The sequence below is a fragment of the Saccostrea echinata genome, unplaced genomic scaffold (genome assembly GCF_033153115.1).
Source record: "Saccostrea echinata isolate AGI-Se365-2 ecotype Australia unplaced genomic scaffold, CSIRO_AGI_Sech_v1 ptg000004l, whole genome shotgun sequence".
Lineage (NCBI taxonomy): Eukaryota > Metazoa > Mollusca > Bivalvia > Ostreida > Ostreidae > Saccostrea > Saccostrea echinata.
The window spans coordinates 8,466,884-8,485,791 of NW_026889753.1; the positions used below are offsets into that span (position 1 = coordinate 8,466,884).

The following is an 18,908-nucleotide window of genomic DNA, read 5'->3' on the forward strand; positions in this document are numbered from 1 at the left end:
TGATTAAAGGGAAAGGCCCACTCTAGCCCTTGGAAAATTCAACCATATATTGAGGATTACCATTTACAAAAAAATGACTTGCAATTAAGTTTATTATACATCAGACAGCGATCAATATTACAACTTACGTTTCATACGAACAAATCGATATATGATATAAATGTTTTGATTTAAAATGATTATAATTAAATGTCATGCAACATGATATGATTATGATTAACCCCAGCAAATATTTACAATGTACAGGTCTCTCTCATTACCTGTTATAAAGGGATGGGGGGGGGGGGTGTTACTGAACTTTCACATTCTTTTATTGCCCAAACGTCTAAATGGAAGGACGGGCTTATGTCTGTGTATCATCATTGCAAGGTTCTAACATGATTCATACGGATTTCTGCCTGATAAAATGTCCTTGCATTCCATTTTTCGGCCTTCAATCTGCTGTAGTGCTTTCACATGTAAAAGCTCTGTTGTAACTTCACATCCTCTAGGTAAGACGGTTCCTTGTGGAATCCTTTCCGTTTTCTCGCATTGCAAATTGTGTCAAAGTGCTTGGAAGCATTGATTAGATGAGGGAATTCTCTTGAATGAGTTAAAATGCTGTCCTTCGTTTGGAAACCAGAGCAGATAGCTTTGGTATCTCTGTTGACAAGCTCAACAAATTCATCGAGTGCCATGTTTCGGTTTTTGCCTCCACTGATATTAATTGATCTATTCCATACCAAGCGTTCAGTTTGTTCCATAGGAAGACTTCCACATACTTGGGCAGTCAAATGCACACTTCCAATGAGGTGTTTAGTTTTGTTTGTTTTGCTGTATATGGGAGTTTCATATTTTTCAGAACGTACCGATCGCAATCCATCACTCATGTCGACAGCATAATCAAAGTTTTTATGTAAAGCAGTCAACTTGAATAGACACAGAATGTAATTGTAAAGTTCATCACCACCTGCATCTTTGCTTCTGGGGCAGCTCTTAGAAGGCGAATGAGAATGTAATTTTAGTTCATGAGATTGAAGACTTCCAATGTAGGTGTATGACCTCTAACAAAAATGGCACCTGAATTTCCCATTAATGTAATTTCCCGTCCAATAATTCTCCTCATGATTGGGGCCAGCCAGGACTTCGCTTATTTCATGACATATATCATTGTTCTCTAAGAACCAATTTCTGACAATTTTACAGCTAATATCATCTAACCACTTGATTTTCTCATCATTTTCTAAAGTTTCCCAATCGCACAGTATAGGAAGTTCCTGTTCCAATGAATTCAAATTCATTTCTTTAAGAAACAAAGCACAACATATGCCATCAAATATTGTGTAATAAAGCTTTTTGTAGGCTTTTTTTTTTACATCTCTTGCATTCAAAAGGTTCCTAAAATAGTATGCAGTGCACCTTTCCTTCGCAGAACCAGTGTCAAATGTCAGCTTGCAGATAGCCTAGGAAAGAAAAAAATCAACAATAATGCTATTGAGATTTCATTAGGAAACAAGCTTATCAGAGAATTCATGTACCCCTTCTTAAAGGCAGAATAAAAAAAGATAGACCCGAAGAAATACAGGAAAAGTAAGGAAAGTTTTAAAATATTGTATCTTTTAAAGCAATAAATAATTTCCAAGTAGAATATACAGTTTTGTAGGGTTTCATAATAAACACCCAAAATCAATAAGGGCCATTCTTATATTATAGGTGGTCATCATGTTAAATTCCATTGCAAAAGCTCAAAGAGAACTAAAGATATCATCTGAAAACCGTTTCCATAATATAGGAAATTTTTACCTTTACTTTTTACCTACTGACCTAAAAATCAATAGGGGCCTTCCTCAAGTTACAGAGTCATTCAATACATTTTCTATGCACAGGCTAAAATCCCTAAGGATATCAATTACAAATCTACAAGAATAGACTTTGTGACCTTGACCTTCAACCTACTGACCTCCAAATGATTAAGGTCTTCTTTAAGTTATAGGAAGTCATCATATGAAATTTCATTGTAAAATTTTTAAATGAAAACCAGTGTCAAAGACGGACCCAACTTAATATCCCCCATCTTTGGCGAAAAGCAGGGGAGATAAAAATGTGTGACCTGTATTACAAGTGTTAGTTTTTTATGAAATCAATAATACATGTAATTAACCCACCTCCAAGAAATTCATAAGGCGATGAAAGTCCTCTATTTAGGATATAAACCCCTCAAGTCTTTCCATCGATGTAGCAGAATTTACCATTACTGTTGAGCACATTGAATTCTTTCATCAGTAAGCCTGTCTCCTGAAAAAAAAAGTAAAATGAAAGATAGAATATTTTTAAATGGGGAGCGTCTAACTGATAGATTTTATAAAATTACCTCTGTTTGATTGGTCATTTTCTATGCAGTCTTGAAAACATGTATTGACAAAAACAATATACATGTAATTTGACATAAATTGCTGTGAAGCTTTAAAAAGAATGCTTGAATCACAATCTTCCTGAAAATGTGTATGAAAGATGGAAATATCCCAACCAAAACACATAACATAACATTCCCCCCCCCCATATTTTGTAAATAAACACATATTTTACCTCCCAGAAACACCTCTTCTTTGATTTCACCATTCACTTGAGAGACGTATTTCTTCGAAATGACCTTCAAAAGGAGGATTACTTCCTGTGTCTTCTGTTCATTGCAGTCGTATAAACCCAAACAAAATTAAATTTAAAAAATAAACTGAGTTAGATGTCTAACTTTGAATAGATTAATGATTATAGCCTGTTAGTTTCTTAATCTTGCTTTTCATGTACATTGTATTTATTTCTTCATTTCATTCTAAGTAATGAGATATAATACATATCAAATACATTAAATTACATTGGTTTCATCATCCCAGCTAGATCACTATAATGATGATCAAAATGTTCAGGGTATATGCTTCCCAAACAGGACTTCAGTTTAGGAATATTCTGAACCAGAGCAGTAGACACAAGGAAAGTTAATTCTTTACTCATCAGATCTTGTTCTTGTAAGGAAGGTTTGGATTTTTCAGCTTCCAAAGACAGGTAAAAGTAGGTAGAAGTAGGTTTAAATACCCAGGTAGCTATTATAGCTACATAGGTAGAAATAGTCTTTGGACTGTACATGTATACAGTAAGATCAATATCATATTCATGACTATGGCAATAAAGTGTTTTCGCTTTAATCACATGAATGACTGAATAATAACCTACCTCTCGACATCTTTCTTTAACATTTCTATACGTTCGGCCGATCGGAAACATGATATACATATGCCTCGATCGTCAGCATCCTTCTTAATTTGCTCCCCGATGCATGTCTCGACCAATCGTATACGATCTGCTGTTAACTTCAACTTCTTGTTAGAGAATATAAGACATCTTTCAGTTCCATCACTGTTTTAGACAGTTTGTACGAAACGAAACCCACAAATTATACAAAAATTGTCAATTAAGGTATCCGATCCATAATTCAATTAAGAAATAAATAACAAGTTTAAAAACTTCAATGGGAATTGAAGTGGGTCGGTCACGTGATCAAATCCTGTGAAGGCCGAAGGCCTTCTCAGAAGATTTGATCACGTACCGACCCACTTCAATTCCCATTGAAGTTTTTAAACTTGTTATTTATTACTTATATATACATTTGAGACGGACAATCGAATGTAATCGAATATAAATATTGCACTAACTGTACGTCGTAGAATTTGACAAATTACGCTAGGTGTAAATCGGCTTGAAAAGCGGTTACGCTTCAAATTCATCTGGCAAAGGATTGTTTTGAAGGGAATATTCTGTGAAAGGCTACTTGTGATCAATTATAGTGAGCATATTGGTGTCTGGAAATTTTTGTATTCATGAGAACCCATATTCGATGTTAAAAAAACACAAGAAACACGTCCGATGTTTGATACTAAAAAGTTGGAGGAATTTCGATCGGAAAGGGATGGATGGAGACACTTGTCCGGACCAGATAACTTGAAATCAAGTACAAAATTTGATCAAAAACATAAATTCTACGATTTCAGTAAGGCATATTTATTAATTTATGATGTTGACATGGAGACACTGGCGACAGCTTACATTGTTAAGACAACGTCACAACGATCTCGATGATGGAGGTGTGCCTACCGAACTTCTAAAGTGCAGTGTTTGTCAGCTGTTTGTGGCGTGATTGCATTACATTGATATTTTTCAACAGATTTTCAAATTTATTGTGAGTAAAGTTTAATGAAAAAAAATTATAGCATTCAGAGGTCTGCGAGAAAAATAAGGGTAAATGTTGAGACTATGCAGCTCAGACATGAAACTTATAACACGTAGTTTTCTTTTCTCTATGTAAAATCGATCAAGAACTGTATTAAATACTCGTTTACATTGTAAATAAAATGATTATTATTTTACTTGCGTATTTTGTACATTTTTATGCATGAAAAACATGCTATATTGCTTAGTGGAGTAAGTCTTTTTAATAGAGATATTACTGCGCTGTGTGATTAGGTCACGTAATGACCTATGACCTTCGAAAAACTTCATACAGGTATGAAGATATTTGCTCTCTGCATGTTTATATAATAGAGAGATACCACAAATGTATATATTAAAAATTGATGCATGGAAAGCATATGAATTTTTTATTGTTTCTTGATGATCACCGTGGGGGATACAAAAACTAGGTCAACAAGGGCGATAACTCATAAGGGGAGACAACTCTGGATGTTTTCAAAACCAGATGCATTACATTCATAAAATAACAAAAATTTTGATTTAAAATCAATAAAATAAAAATTGAATACCTGTTGTACTTTATCATTTATATATAAATACTTGAAATATACAAATAATTTTTCAACATTTACAATTTCTGCAAGTAAAATTATGCAAAAAGCTATAATTTAGGAGGTAAAAAAAATAGCGTTTTTGGTCGATTTGAAAATTTTTTATTTTTCTTATATAACTGGAAGCTATAATTTTTTTGTGTGTTTAATCTATAAGGCTGCCATAGTAGTAAAAAATAAATAGGTCACCAGGGGCAAGAACTCATAAAGGGAGATAACCCACAGGCAACTTTTCGAAAAAGTAAACAATTTTCCTAGAGTTTTATCCAGATATTTTCACTACAATAAATGTATTTCACTTATTTTTATGTAAATAAATCATAGAAATACCTGTCTCAAATAAAAAAAATTTCATTGTTTGCTCTTTTCATGTACTTTTATTAAAAAAATACATAAACTTCTAACAATAAATTAAAATAACACAGATTAATAAAATTCATTTGCTAAAATATGCAGATAGTTTTGGAATACATTCTCCTAACACTTTTTTGTCCGATGTAACTCTTGGTTTCCCTAAACTATTTTTCATAGAAAACACATCCACCAGTCCATCCTCACCACTTCTCTTGAATATCAGTCTCAGGTGTCCTAGATTCAGCCCAGATCCAGCAATATTTTCTACTGTGCAGGATTTCATAATTTTTTCTCCAATAAGAGGGCGAAGCGAAGCAATGTTTTTTGATTTGCAAGAATTAAACTCTTCCTGAAGAAATTGACATTCGGTATTGTAAGAATGTTTTTTTAAAGTCTGAAACAGAGACAAGTCCAGTTTGTATAATTTCATCTAGCATGACAACACCATCAGGAGCATTATGGGCATTGTAAGTATGACCACAAAAATGCTGTGCTAGAAATTCTTGCTTATACTTTTCAAGTTTTGGGTATTTTTGTCTGAAAAGAGTAAGTGAGTCACAAAATGCTGAGACTTTAGAGGAAAGTCTCTCTTGCAAACCACAGCTACAAAATGCCCTGCATAATACTCTGAAATCGAATGTTCGTCCATTGTGTGCTACTATTACTACACTGGGAAATTTCTCCAACCACTCCAAAAAATCCTCAAGTGCAGTCTTTATTCTCACAAAATCAACTGGCTCACCACGGTAACAAAGAACTCCACCACTCCAGGTTATGTTGGTGACCTTTTCAGCCATTGGTGTAATAGGCAGATCTGGAGCCACATATCTTGAGAACTGCTCCTTTGTATTGCTGTTCACAGCAGCTATCTGGGTGATGTGGGGCATAATGCCATGCTGAACTGAAAAAATATGGATGCATATTGATATTAGTCTAATTTTATTTGGTGTTATTTACTTGGGTTTTTTTTAATATTTGAAAAAAATATTTACTCAGGCCAGTGGTTTCCAGATCTATAATAACAATACTGGGTGCTGAGCAGTTTTTCAAATTTGAAGAAGAGGAAAAGCTGGGCTTTGGCACAGGATCTGGAATCTTTTCTATACCCTCTTCATTCACAGACAGTCCAATTTCTAAAACAGATATTTTTATAAATAATAAACGGAACTGTACATACTGTATAAATGATTGTGAAAAAATGTCTGTAATTGACATAATTGACAAATGACAAACCAGATTGATAAGCCAATCCTTCAATTGCTTCATTTCCTCCCTTTGAGGTTGACCTCTCTTCCTTCAAAAATAGTCTCCTTCTTTTTCTCTCTGGTAACCTGGCCCTATCCATCCTCTTCATTCTGTCAGCATCCATCTTCTCTGCATAAGACTCGGAGAAGTGTCCTGGAGATAAGTCATTGCTGACAAAAGCCTGTAAGTATTATAATAATAAAATGCATGAGTTCACAACATAATTGTAGTAAAATTTTCATAGAATTAAATTCTAAACATATAGGATCTCTCATGAATTATCATAGTTAATGATCTTTTCTGAGTTTCCTGTCTTTGAGTCACAGTGTCATTTTAACAATAATGAAGAAAATATGTTGTAACGTTATTACAATGTCAAATCAAAAATTTATTTCACGAGTAATATCCACTGCATATCATTGTAAAAATTTTGATATAATAAATAGAATTTATAATATCAATGCTTCAACAATACTGAATCTATTGTGTCTGAACAAGTAAACGCAGAAAGGCAAAACAAAGAAAATTAACCAATGTCAAAATTCCAACTAATGCCGAAAGAAATATCAACAATAGAACAGAACAGACCTGCCAAAATTCCAACTTGAACCACCAGAAATATCAACAGATCTAGAACAGAAAGAACTGAACACACATTATACCTCTGACAAGTACTTTCTACCCTCATTAATATATGCTGCTGTTGCTTTAACTCTAAAATCTAAACTCTCGCTTTCACCATAATGGAGATGCTTCGGAACTCTCAGACATGTCTCTCCATTGGCATGTTCACATGCCTGACTTGACCCTAATTCTATATATGAAGCACTTTTAGCAATGATTGGAGCAAATATGTCATCAAGGCTCTGACGTAACAATGGATCCTGCAACGGTACCTTATATGGCAAACTTCTATGAATATAAGTTTCATTAGGTTTACGTTTATACCCACAAAACCTCCCATGACATTTGCTGTGGTCACCAAACTGATGTGGAACCAAAGCTACCAAATTTTCTCGCATTCCCTCTTCATCACCTTGATTCTTGGCAAATATGTATTTGATGCACTTTGACAAATGCTGAATAACCTGATTGGAAATTTTAACCACTTTCGAATTGCGAAGTTCATACAAAGTTTTTAAAATATTTTTAACACAGTGATTTTTGTCCAGTCTTTTAACAACTGACAGACCACACTGACTCTTTAGACGAGCAATTAAAGTGTTATCCCCATCACCTTCAATTATCTCAACTGGTGTACCGTGGCTAGACATTTCTTTCAGTGCAAGCAGTCCAGCCTCACTCTCCATCATCCTAGCACTGCCTCTGTGGTTCCAAACACACCTATGAAACCTTATTCTCTGACCTGGCCTATTTCTTTTCCACCATTTGCAGGTTGCACATGACCGATGCTTGACGACTGTCTTTAATACTTTGTTCCTTTTACTTATCTGGAAAAAATGTCCTTTTGCAAATACATACATGTTATTGTTACAGCCCAGATCTACATTAGCATCATAATCAATTGTAAAAACAATGGAATAGTTTGAAAAAAATACCTGTTAAGCTGTCATAACCTCTCTTTTGCCAAGCATGATCAGCTGCTACTGTCATTCCTGATCGAGTCTTTGAGGGGAATATAATTTTCTTTTTTGTTTTGGATGCAGGTCTGTTAACACCTACTGGCATTGTTTTCGCAGGGCCAGGAGGTTGAGAAGATGAACTATTACTGAAAGCATGTTTACAACTGATATTGTATAGGTCCATTATTTTCTTGATTATATGTGACTACTATCACTTTAAATGGAACATACACAAGAATTGACTTATTTACATCTCAGTCAGTAAATCAAATGCTCCAGAATTACATTTTTCAATGAGAGATGGATCTCTACAAATAACACAAGATATTGGTTTTAAAAAATTAGATGGATGAATTGATTCTTAGGGAAAAGTAACTTTAATGATTCAACATTATATTCTAAAACTTCAAATATTTACCCTTTAAATTCATCTTCAATTATTACAACACCCAGTTCTTTATCAAAAGAATCTGCAGTTGAATCCATCTCCTGTGCTGCAACTTCTCTGAAATTTACCAAACACATTGTAGATTATAAATATTCAAAAAAAAAAATCATAAAAATTAATATTAGGAATATAAAAATCTTTAAATATGCTTACTTTAGTAATAAGTAATAACAACATTTTATACAAATACACATACAGTCCCTGAAACGTTCTACTTTCCCATTTTTCCGTTCGCTCACCGTTCGTTCACCGTGCGTTCACCGTTCGTTCACCGTGCGTTCACCGTTCGCTCTCCGTTCACAGTTTTGCGTTCACCGTTCACCGTGCGCTCGCGTTCACCGTTCACAAAGCGTTCAGCGTTCGCTCTTCGTTCCGTTCACTTTGCGTTCACCTTGCGTTCAGCGTTCACCTATCGTTCAGTTTTCATTGTCATTCGGAACTCCGAAGTGAAAGGACTTATCTTTTTGTAGGTTAGGAGTTACAGGTTTTTTAATTTAATAACTTACATATCGTGTTTGAAGAATAATTATTGCATGGGGGAAAATATCTACAATATATATTTTTATTATTCTAACTTAGCTGTTAGGTTATTTATTAAATTACTCTGGAAAATAAATGTTGTTATAAGCAAATTCTGTACCTATAGCTATGTAGAACGATGCTGAAATATTAAATTCAACTAAGGGCAATGTGCAAATACTTCAAGCACTGCAACATTTTGTTGTTTTGTTAAAGACGACAAATCGTTAATGGAGATATAATTATCCAAGTCAAATAATTACGCAGCAAAATTACGAAAATATTTATTTATAACACGTTTTTTTTTCCAATTGCTAAAGAAAATATGATAGAACTAGTTCTGAGAGTTATACATAGTACTGCGGATATCGTATTAATTTATTACCTTTGGAGCGAATTAAATTGATGGTGTGGTTAAAGGAAATATTTATTTAAAATGTAATGCACTACAGAATTTTCTCTACTATAATATTTAAAGTCTATAGTTATAGAGAAAAAAAAATCTTTCTTCACCGTAACTTTATATGTTTGCCATTCGATATGATTAATACCCCCCCCCCCTTTTTTCCCCCTAAATCGGTTACTTTGTCAGTATTGTATTTCCAAAATATTTTAATTAACATTTTAAAAAAAAAAGTCAAGGTCTTTTTTAGAACAAAAATTTCAGTCTCAAAACAAACAGGCATCTAAAAAAGTCACAAAACAATAGTAGTTCAAAATGTACACGTGTCGTCGGTGGTATTTGGAATTGGAAGGGAGTATGTTTCAAATTCAAGTGTTAATGCCCAATGTATTTTATTCAATTATTATTCAAATGTTGGAATCAAACCTAGAAATGATAAAAATAAATGTTATAACTTGTTGGAAATACTCGCACTTCGTCTTCGATGTGAGGAAACTTTCACACCTGCACAGTGTCTAATGATTTTGATTGACAGGACAAGCACGTGGACTTCGTGTGAACTTGAAGCAAGAAAAGGGGTATGACTGTCAAACAAATGGATTTGATTTGTTGATTAAAGAAAAAAGTTACTTTCACTGTCTGATATACTTAGAAAAAAATTTCCAGAGTTTTTGTTTGATAAAGGTACAAACACGTAGTGAAGCCTGAAATGGGAAGGGGGGGGGGCTAAAACGGAAACTCTCTCTCTCTCTCATTTGTCTGTTTAATAAAAACTAAAACAGCATATTACTTGAATACCAAGTTCTGAAAATTGAATTTATAACAAATAATATGAATATGTATCTTTGTATTATCTTGTCCGAGTATAATCACGGCCATCTACAGATAAATGTAGAAGTCTGCTCAGTAAACATGGCCGTAGGGACCGGGGGGGGGGGGCGGCAAGGGGGGGTGCCCCCCTCCCCAATAATTTTGCCGTATAGATTACTATAGTAAACATAGATACTATATGCTTGTGCCCCCGCAATAAAAAGTCTGATGACCTTTTTTTTCTCTTTTTTTTTTTTTTTTTTTTGCTTGTCGGGAAATTTTTGGTACATGTAGTGCCCCCTCAACTATCAACTGAAAATGTATGGCTGTGCCCCCCCCCCCCCAAACCGAATTTGCTTCCTACGGGCCTGATAAATCATCATGTAAAATAGAAATGACACATAATATATTATTGTATTAAAAAATTAAAATACAAGCGTATAAATGCAAAACGTCCACTGACCTTTGTAATTATTTTTTTTTTCATTACTTTACACGAAATCGCCTTAACACGGAGATATATGAATGGATGTTACAACCACTTTAATTCATTCTATAAGTCAGAAGTTTTCTCTGATTTTTTATCAGATAAGAATAAACATTTTTATTTTCCAACTAAAAAAAATATCTCTTATACTTCAGCGTTCGGCAACAATTGCAATGTTTTAATGGATAAAAATCGTGTGATTAAAAACTTGTGCATGCATCGTCTTTCTCAGGACAATTTTGGAGAATTTATTTTATTGACTTATTTATTCATTCATTCATTGGTTTACTTATTTATTATTGATTCTTTTTTTTTTTTTTTTTTTTTTTTTTGCACCTGACATTATAAAACAATAAAATAGTTTCAATGCAAGGAAAAGATCAGAGGCATTCCGAATAAATCGTTCATCTTGCGTTCACCGTTCGTTCACCGTTCACTTTGCGTTCGCGTTTGCGCTCCGTTCGCGTTCTGCGTTCGCTCACCGTTCACACATCGTTCACCAAGTTGCGTTCAGCGTTCACACTTCGTTCACTCACCGTTCGCTCTGCGTTCGTTCAGCGTTCGTTCACCGTTCGTTCAGCGTTCGCTCACCGTTCAAGTGGGAAAGTAGAACGTTTCAGGGACTGTACCTCATTTCCTCTCTGAATGCTTTTTGACTTTCATTCCTCATATTCTCTTCTGCAAATTTTTCAATCATCTCACCAGCTCTGCGTTCCATAACTTTCAGGTTTTTATTATTAACTGTTGGTAGATCGAGTGTTGCAAGAAAATTATTCATCCTCTGTGGACCACCAACTGAATCGATCATTGCTATAAACACATGATAAAAAAGAAATTCATAAATTTATCAGAAATGCATGTATGAATAAGGCAGTTTTATTTAGTTACAAAGGAAAAAAATTCAAAAGAAACTTGGCTTTTCTTTAAAATTTGATTAACAATAATTACCTGCACCGAGTTTAGTATTTACGCAGAAGCTATGCATTCCTCTCTTGCCTTTCACCTTCTTCTCTTTTTTCCCATAGGGTATTCTGTTTACATTGCCACAGTATACACACTGTACATATAAATATCCAGCAAGCCCAAATTTCATTTCTGCTTACACAGTTTGTGGAGACAGATATAAAGGACCACACAAAACATTTCACACAGTTCGAAAGACCTTCAATGAGAACACTAAATTCTACAATGCGTCGACCTTTCAAACTCGAATCATTCGTGTTGATTTTCTTCGCCGCATTCAACTAGTACTCATTTAGACCGGGATCACACCCGTTAAAACCTAAACATATATGTGCCGAAGTATAATTGTGTTCCTCGATCACATTTTTGCACTTCTTTTTGCTGATTTCTGACTTAATTCTCGACTGTCTTTTGAACTGCCCGAGTTTGTTCCGTCGTCTATCCACAGGCGCCATGACGAAGTTGACAGTCTCGAAAATTCTCGTACGCGTTATTTTTAAATTTTTATCTTCGTTATATAATATTTATATTCATTCTTTTTTAGCATATACAAAATATAATATAAACAATGTGTTTTTGTAAATTTGATAAAAATTACGTTATATTTAGTTTTCCGATCTTGTACGACACATTCCGAAGTTGACCGATTTGATAGAGGTGAATTATGGATCGGATACCTTAGGTAAATTTTCTAAGGTGTCAGCCCGCGGACATAGGATGCCGCCATATTCTGAATTAAATATTTTATCTCCTATTGAAGAGTTCCAAAAGACTTTACGAAAAAGAGAAACTCTCCTCCGATTGGTCAGATGTAGAGGTCGTGTGAAGATGACCTCCTTGCGATACCTGTCAGACCCTGAGGAGTGAAAGGAGAGAAGGGGGGCTGGTTTTAATCAGACTGCTGTGAGAGGATCCTGAAGGCCCTTTGAAAACATTCTGATTGTACACACAGGTACTCTGAAGTTGATATTAAAAAGATGCTCCAATTTCTGATTGACAATATCTATGTGGTTTTTGGAGACCAGGTCTTCCAACAATCGATTGGAATTCCCATGAGTACCAATTGCGCCCCGTTATTAGTAGACCTATTTTTGTATTCATATGGAGCAGAATTTTTTTTCAAAATCTTGTACGTGAAAAGAAAACACTTGCTGTGGCCTTCAACTCGACATTTAGATATATCGACGACGCACTGTCAATTAACAACGGTCATTTCCATTCGTATGTCGATACGATATATCCCAGTGAGCTTGAAATAAAAAATACCACAGAGTGTGACACATCTGTTTCATATTTGGATATTTTACTAGAAAAAGACGTTAATGGTAATCTAACAACCAAGCTTTATGATAAACGTGATGACTTTAACTTTTCAATCGTCAACTTCCCTTATTTATGCAGTAATATACCTTCATCACCTGCATATAGGGTGTATATCTCTCTGTTGATTAAATACGCAAGAGCATTCTCTGCGTATGAACAATTTCTAAAACGAGGTAAGTTATTGACAAACAAGTTGATGAAACAAAAATATCAGCAGTCTCGTTTAAAGTCATCATTTCGTAAGTTCTATGCTCGACACAATGACCTTGTCAGCAAATACAATTTATCATTTGGTCAAATGCTGACTGACGTTTTTCATACTAATTGTTAGGCCATTATTTACATACTGAATTGTCTACGGATTTTTCAGTTATTACCCGATCATGACGAGAGGCATACGGCGGGTGTGACCGGTCGGCAGGGGATTCTCACTCCTCCATGGCACCTGATCCCACTTCTGATGTTTTAGAGGTCCGTGTTTGCTCTGCTCCAAAATTTGTATTGTTTAATGGACTTTTGAGCTCGAATACTGTTCGTTATCTCCACATATTTTGCATTTTGAAAGAAATTCGTATTTAAATTACAAAGCAGCATAACCTATCGTTATCTTTACCTTTTCATGTAGTTTTACGTACCTTTTAAGATCACTTCACTTTATAAGTCGTCAGCAGGTACCGTTGAGGGGATTCAGATTTAGTCAGGGTCATTAAGTAGTGAGGGTTCTTCAGTGAAACGGGGTCTAAGTTTTCAAGGTTTCATCCGAGAGATCACAACTTTAAATTAAAATTGGAAAAAAATAAATTGTTTATTTTATATCGACTTAGATTTGTCGCGACCGGGACTTAAACTCGAGACCTTTCAATCACGAGAGTTCTACCGAATCGCTACCATGACGAGTCAAAATGCATCATTTAGAATTAGGACGATTGTTGTGCTCTCCTTGTGTACAAGTGTTTAAAAAATTCACATACAACTGTGTACCAACTCTTAATGGAACTATAGACAAATATAGAAGAATACTTTTGAAAAAAATGTTGATAAACACACAGACACATGATCAGTGCACAAGCTCTTGTATCTAATGCTGCAAATTTAAATTTAATTTCTATTACTGAGTACTACATCGATATATTGATTTTTTAGACTCGGCGTTAACCAAAACAATCAATCAATCAATCTTGTAGTATTCAGTAAGTAGAAATTAAACTAACAGCATTAAATTAACGTATATCTGTTAATTTTATATTTTGCTTATTAATAAGTGATTGTCTAGGCCAGTTAGAAATGTTTTATCTTATTGCATCTGTCGTGTTACTGCAAGACTCCTTCCACACAGGTAAACGAACAAAGGGGCCTTTAGATTGCTTTAATCAGACAGAGGGTGTAAAAATTAAAGGGTCCAACTTTTCAGACAGGGTACTCAATTTAGCCAACTAAATACTAAAATATCAAAATATAAAAAAAAAATATACCATCTATTTATATCTATTCACATATAAACAATTTACTACCTAAGTGCATTCCGAAATTCCAGATACTTCCAAAGATATGCTGAAATCAATTCCGATATTGACCTATTTTTCTTTATTCGAAACTGGCTTTTTTTTAAATCCCACAGTTTGTCAGCGATCTAAAGGCCTGTGAAACGGACGGACCGTGAAACATATACATGCTTTGCTACGCAGGAGTCATAAAAATGAAGCAAAATAGCAAGTTATGACAGCTGATATACCTGATATCCTCGAATAGACATCTTATCCAAATCATATATTTCATATATTCGACATTTTATCCAAATCATATATTCCATATATTCGACATTTTATCCAATAAAATTCCGCATTTTCAATAAAAAAAACAAAGCGTTCAAAATTTAAATACCCTAATGGTCGCCATAGTTATCGATTTTCACGTCAATAAGGTGTATGCTATTACCCCAAACCTTTTGCTCAGTCCAAAAAGAAAACAACAAAAATCGTATAAAAAGATCAGCATCTATTGTTTTGAATTATTAGGGAAGATATATCTAGGACAATTACTATAAACAGTCACAAACACTTATTTTTTCCAACATCGCCATAAACCATCAGGTGAAAGAGGGAAAAAAAGAATGCAATAAAGCTTTTACTACGGGCTGTAGAAATAATTTTCTTACCTGCATTACGAAAGCCCCCTTCCGTCTTTTGTATGAACAATACAAAAAGAACAAACCTAAACATGTCGTCAAGGTTCTTTAAATCTCATATTTCATCTCTAACAATGAGCTATTAAGGGAATATGAGAGTCGAATTTTTTATTCCTATTTTTCAGAACGTTGGTATTTTGACTTCTATTATTTTTTCTACCAGCAAACACCGTTTTAAATTTCAATAAGGGTGCTTTCTGACCTTTTAGCTAAAGCCTTTTTGCATGTGTAGGACGTTTACTAATAAGAAAGCAGAGCCGTACACAAAAAGTCTTTACTGTTTTCGAATTCTTCATAAGATACAGCTTACAAAAAGTACGATAAATCCAACATTATCCATCGGTCATGGAGGCCTAGTGGTAGGGCACTCGCTTTGTAATCGGGAGGCTTGGGTTCGATTCTAATTCGCCGCGTTGCGTCAAACCTAAGAATTAAACATAAGTAGTGACTGTTCCTTCGCCAAGCGTCTGGCACAAAACTGAAAATCACGGTTCTTTCGGACGAAACCTTAAAAGCCGATCGAGGTCACAGTAGACTTTGACTGAACATCTGCTGAGGACTCTAAGCTATGCAGACTATTGAGATAGTAGTTGTCTTTTGTGTATATATAGCCCCGAGTTAGAGTCTTTAGGAAAATGGGATAACTGAGGTATATAATCATTTTTTTTTAATATGAAGACCAAGTTAAACCAAACAGGTTTTAATATAACAATGTACTATGATATCAAAAGAACATAAATCATTCAAGATGTCTCTGGTTTAAGATGGTTCAAATACATAAATTTGTATTTTTGTAATACTCACTCAATAGTTCTCCATATATCCCATGTAAATTCTGTAAATTTCATTGATCTTGTTTGAGATAATTATGACTATTTTTGCCAGATACTGGTACATTAATTTTGTATAACTTGTATTTTTGTTTATAGCTAGATTTACTAAATATCATAAAATATTGAAATATTTTGGATGTTTGTAAATACGCTATATTGTAGGTCATGTCGTATACTTAGTGCGCTATACCTCTTTTTTGAATGAATTTTTTACTATCATATTAATTACTAGATGAAATCCCGCGCAAGCGCGGGGAGTTGAATTTTTACAACTGCTGACGGAATAATATATCAAAGTTTCTACTGACAATTACATGTGTAATTATAGGCATATGGCAGGAAGAAATACTTTGTTCAAAGTCCCGCAGTTGGTTTAGGAGCAAAAGTAAATACCCCCCCCCCCCCGGTCTTTTTTTTATCTTAAAAATCACAATTTCACTAATTAATTGATTGATGTTTTCTCTTTACATTTTAGCAACTTATTTTGATACCTGATGTATTATGTTATAAGTATTGTATTTCCTGGGTGCTCTGTTTCCATTTCCATCAAGGATAAAAGAAGTGAATGTCAGCACATTTTTGGGGGGGGGGGGGTTGTTGTTGTTGTTACAAATCAGATTTCATACCTTGAATTATGTATAGTCCCAATATTTAACACAAAAGACTGTATGCAGAAAAATTGATAAAAGCATAATTTTTTAAAAGCTTATTCATCCATAAAACCGTATTCATTATGTTCATTAATTTACATGTTCTCTTTTGCAAGTTTATTATTACTATATGTACAATTTGTACTTCGGGTTCGTTGCCACGATGCTCTCTGGCGAATACACACATTTTACTGTTTTACCGGTAATTTTATTAGCACAGTTTAGATTGCTGGTATGTTTGTTTTGATGTTCTGTCAACGGTTTTTAATAATCTTGAATACTCAAGCGAGTTATGCGTAATTTATTCAGCGTTATGCATTGCTTACAGAACTGGAAAACAGTGACCTTGTGAAAGCCATTTCAGCGTTTATTCCTAAAATTGTTTTCTTAAAAGCACATTTTGAGACCCATAAACATTACAGATAATGTATTACAATGTTAATTTTGTATTAAAATTACAATACTTAGGACAGGTGTTATGTCCCATCCACAACTGCATGAAAGAAGTCATGCGCACTCGAATTAAGACACGGTCCCTTTAAGGCCATTGAGCAGTGAGGGACCTTTTTTCGTACCAACACCTACTGCGGCACGGGACCTCGGTTTATACGGACTCATCCGAAGGACCGGTCTCCACTTCCTGCAGTAGATTCGAACCGGCGACGTAAAGATCAGCTCCTTACTCCGCAACTCCAGAGCAAACGCTCTAACCACTGCGCCACGCGGGCGACTCCATTGGTATTTATGTGTAATCGTTCCTAAGTCATAAAAATAAGTCGCCGTGGATAGGAGTCAAACTGACAAACCGTGAAAAGTTGTCGCGAATAATAGTTAGATTACAGTTTTTCTAAGAGTCCCCTGTTAGTGGTCCGTCCAATATCACTGTTCTTTAATATTTTCACCTTGACCCACCCTCTTTTGTTTAAACTTCAGACATTGACCTGGAACCATTAGTATAGCTCAAAGATCAAACAAGAGGTCCATGGGGCCTTGAGAGTCAACTGAATATTACGCAATTCTCGGGGTATGAACACTTTTGTCCAATCTAGTGTTAGTGTTTAAAATTTGCCGTCTGGCAGGGACTCAATAATCATTATAATGTCTTCTAATTATTCAGGAGGAAATTTAAGATAAGGTACATACACAATATAGTAAATTCCAATATACATGTATGCCCAACTTAGGCCCATCCTGGGCCTGCGCCCTGACATCCCCATCAAGGGTCCTGTGCCAAATCATTGCGTGATAAACCTGACAAATTTCATTCGATATCTTGCCGACTAACAGTAGGGACGTCTTTCGAGAAAATTACAAATCTTGATTGTTTTTCTTATCTCTTAAGGTCAGACGACACGTTCTTCTATTGCATATATTTTTTTCTAAGAATTTGTTATTGATTTGCTACTAATTTGACAAGCCTGCCCAAATAAAAAGTTAGAGTGCATTACCTGGCATTTGTGAAATATTCCAGAGGAGAATATTTCCTATATAATTCTATGAGAAATCGCTTGAATTACTGATATAACAATCTGTGGTATATATAGTTTTTTTTTTAATTGTAAACAGTTTATAAATCAAAATATAGAAAACGAAATTAAATTTACTTGGCATATTACAAGATATTTGAAAAAGAAATTATCAATTTTACCTGTTTCAATCTGTCCTTGAGTTACCGCTCTTTGTGAAAAAGACAAAGCGGGCTGTTGTAAAGAACACCTTTATTCACATCCCCTGTTCATAATCTTCAAGGACTAAGGTGCTGCAATTTTGTTTGCAGTAAATTTTAACAAAAAATTGTTGTCTACAAGATTTTGTAAAGAACATACATTTCTGCTTGTCAGATTTGCATAAGAGGTGATTTCAATAACAAACTGGGTTGTAAAACTATGTTTGAGCATCATATCAGAAGAAACTTTTACACATAACATCAGTTCTTGTAACATCTGAGCATCAGACAAAGCATCAAGGGCATCATAGTGCCTACCACATACGTCTTAGCAAGTTTTGTGAGTTTGTAGGATTTTTTATTTGGGATGAATTCCCTACATAATGGCTGAGTGTTAGTAAACCCAATGAAGAAGTCAGTGGCACACAGTCCCACGGAATGAAATAAACGCACTATAATTTTGGAATCAAACATGGCGTTGTGAGCAACAAGAATAGTTTTTGTAAATTGTTTCATCCAATCAATTGAAAGACTGAAAAGCTTCAGTTGTCTTACTGAGCACTTGGTGTCCATTCTTAAACATGATATTGTCTTTGATGGCTAAACC

The 18,908-nt window shown here is 34.6% G+C and overlaps 1 protein-coding gene and 1 pseudogene across 5 annotated transcripts; both read right to left on the reverse strand.

The window, feature by feature from the left end:
- Positions 1 to 226: 226 nt before the first annotated feature.
- On the reverse strand, positions 227 to 3,230 carry LOC133179298 (uncharacterized; annotated as a pseudogene).
- Positions 3,231 to 5,198: 1,968 nt separating this feature from the next.
- LOC133179458 (uncharacterized) lies at positions 5,199 to 12,042 on the reverse strand. 5 transcript variants are annotated; one of them, XM_061314215.1, is made up of 7 exons: positions 11,630 to 12,042; positions 11,311 to 11,491; positions 8,433 to 8,519; positions 8,266 to 8,322; positions 7,991 to 8,160; positions 7,693 to 7,896; positions 6,450 to 6,612 (listed from the first exon to the last, which is right to left on the reverse strand). In XM_061314215.1, exons 1-7 carry the CDS (start codon positions 11,772 to 11,774, stop codon positions 6,596 to 6,598), a joined length of 861 nt encoding a protein of 286 aa, XP_061170199.1. In that variant the 5' UTR covers positions 11,775 to 12,042; the 3' UTR covers positions 6,450 to 6,595. The 5 variants fall into 5 exon arrangements, with proteins under 5 accessions (XP_061170201.1, XP_061170200.1, XP_061170199.1 ...); XM_061314213.1 differs by having other exon boundaries at positions 7,669 to 7,896; XM_061314218.1 differs by lacking the exon at positions 6,450 to 6,612 and having other exon boundaries at positions 7,815 to 7,882.
- Positions 12,043 to 18,908: the final 6,866 nt, after the last annotated feature.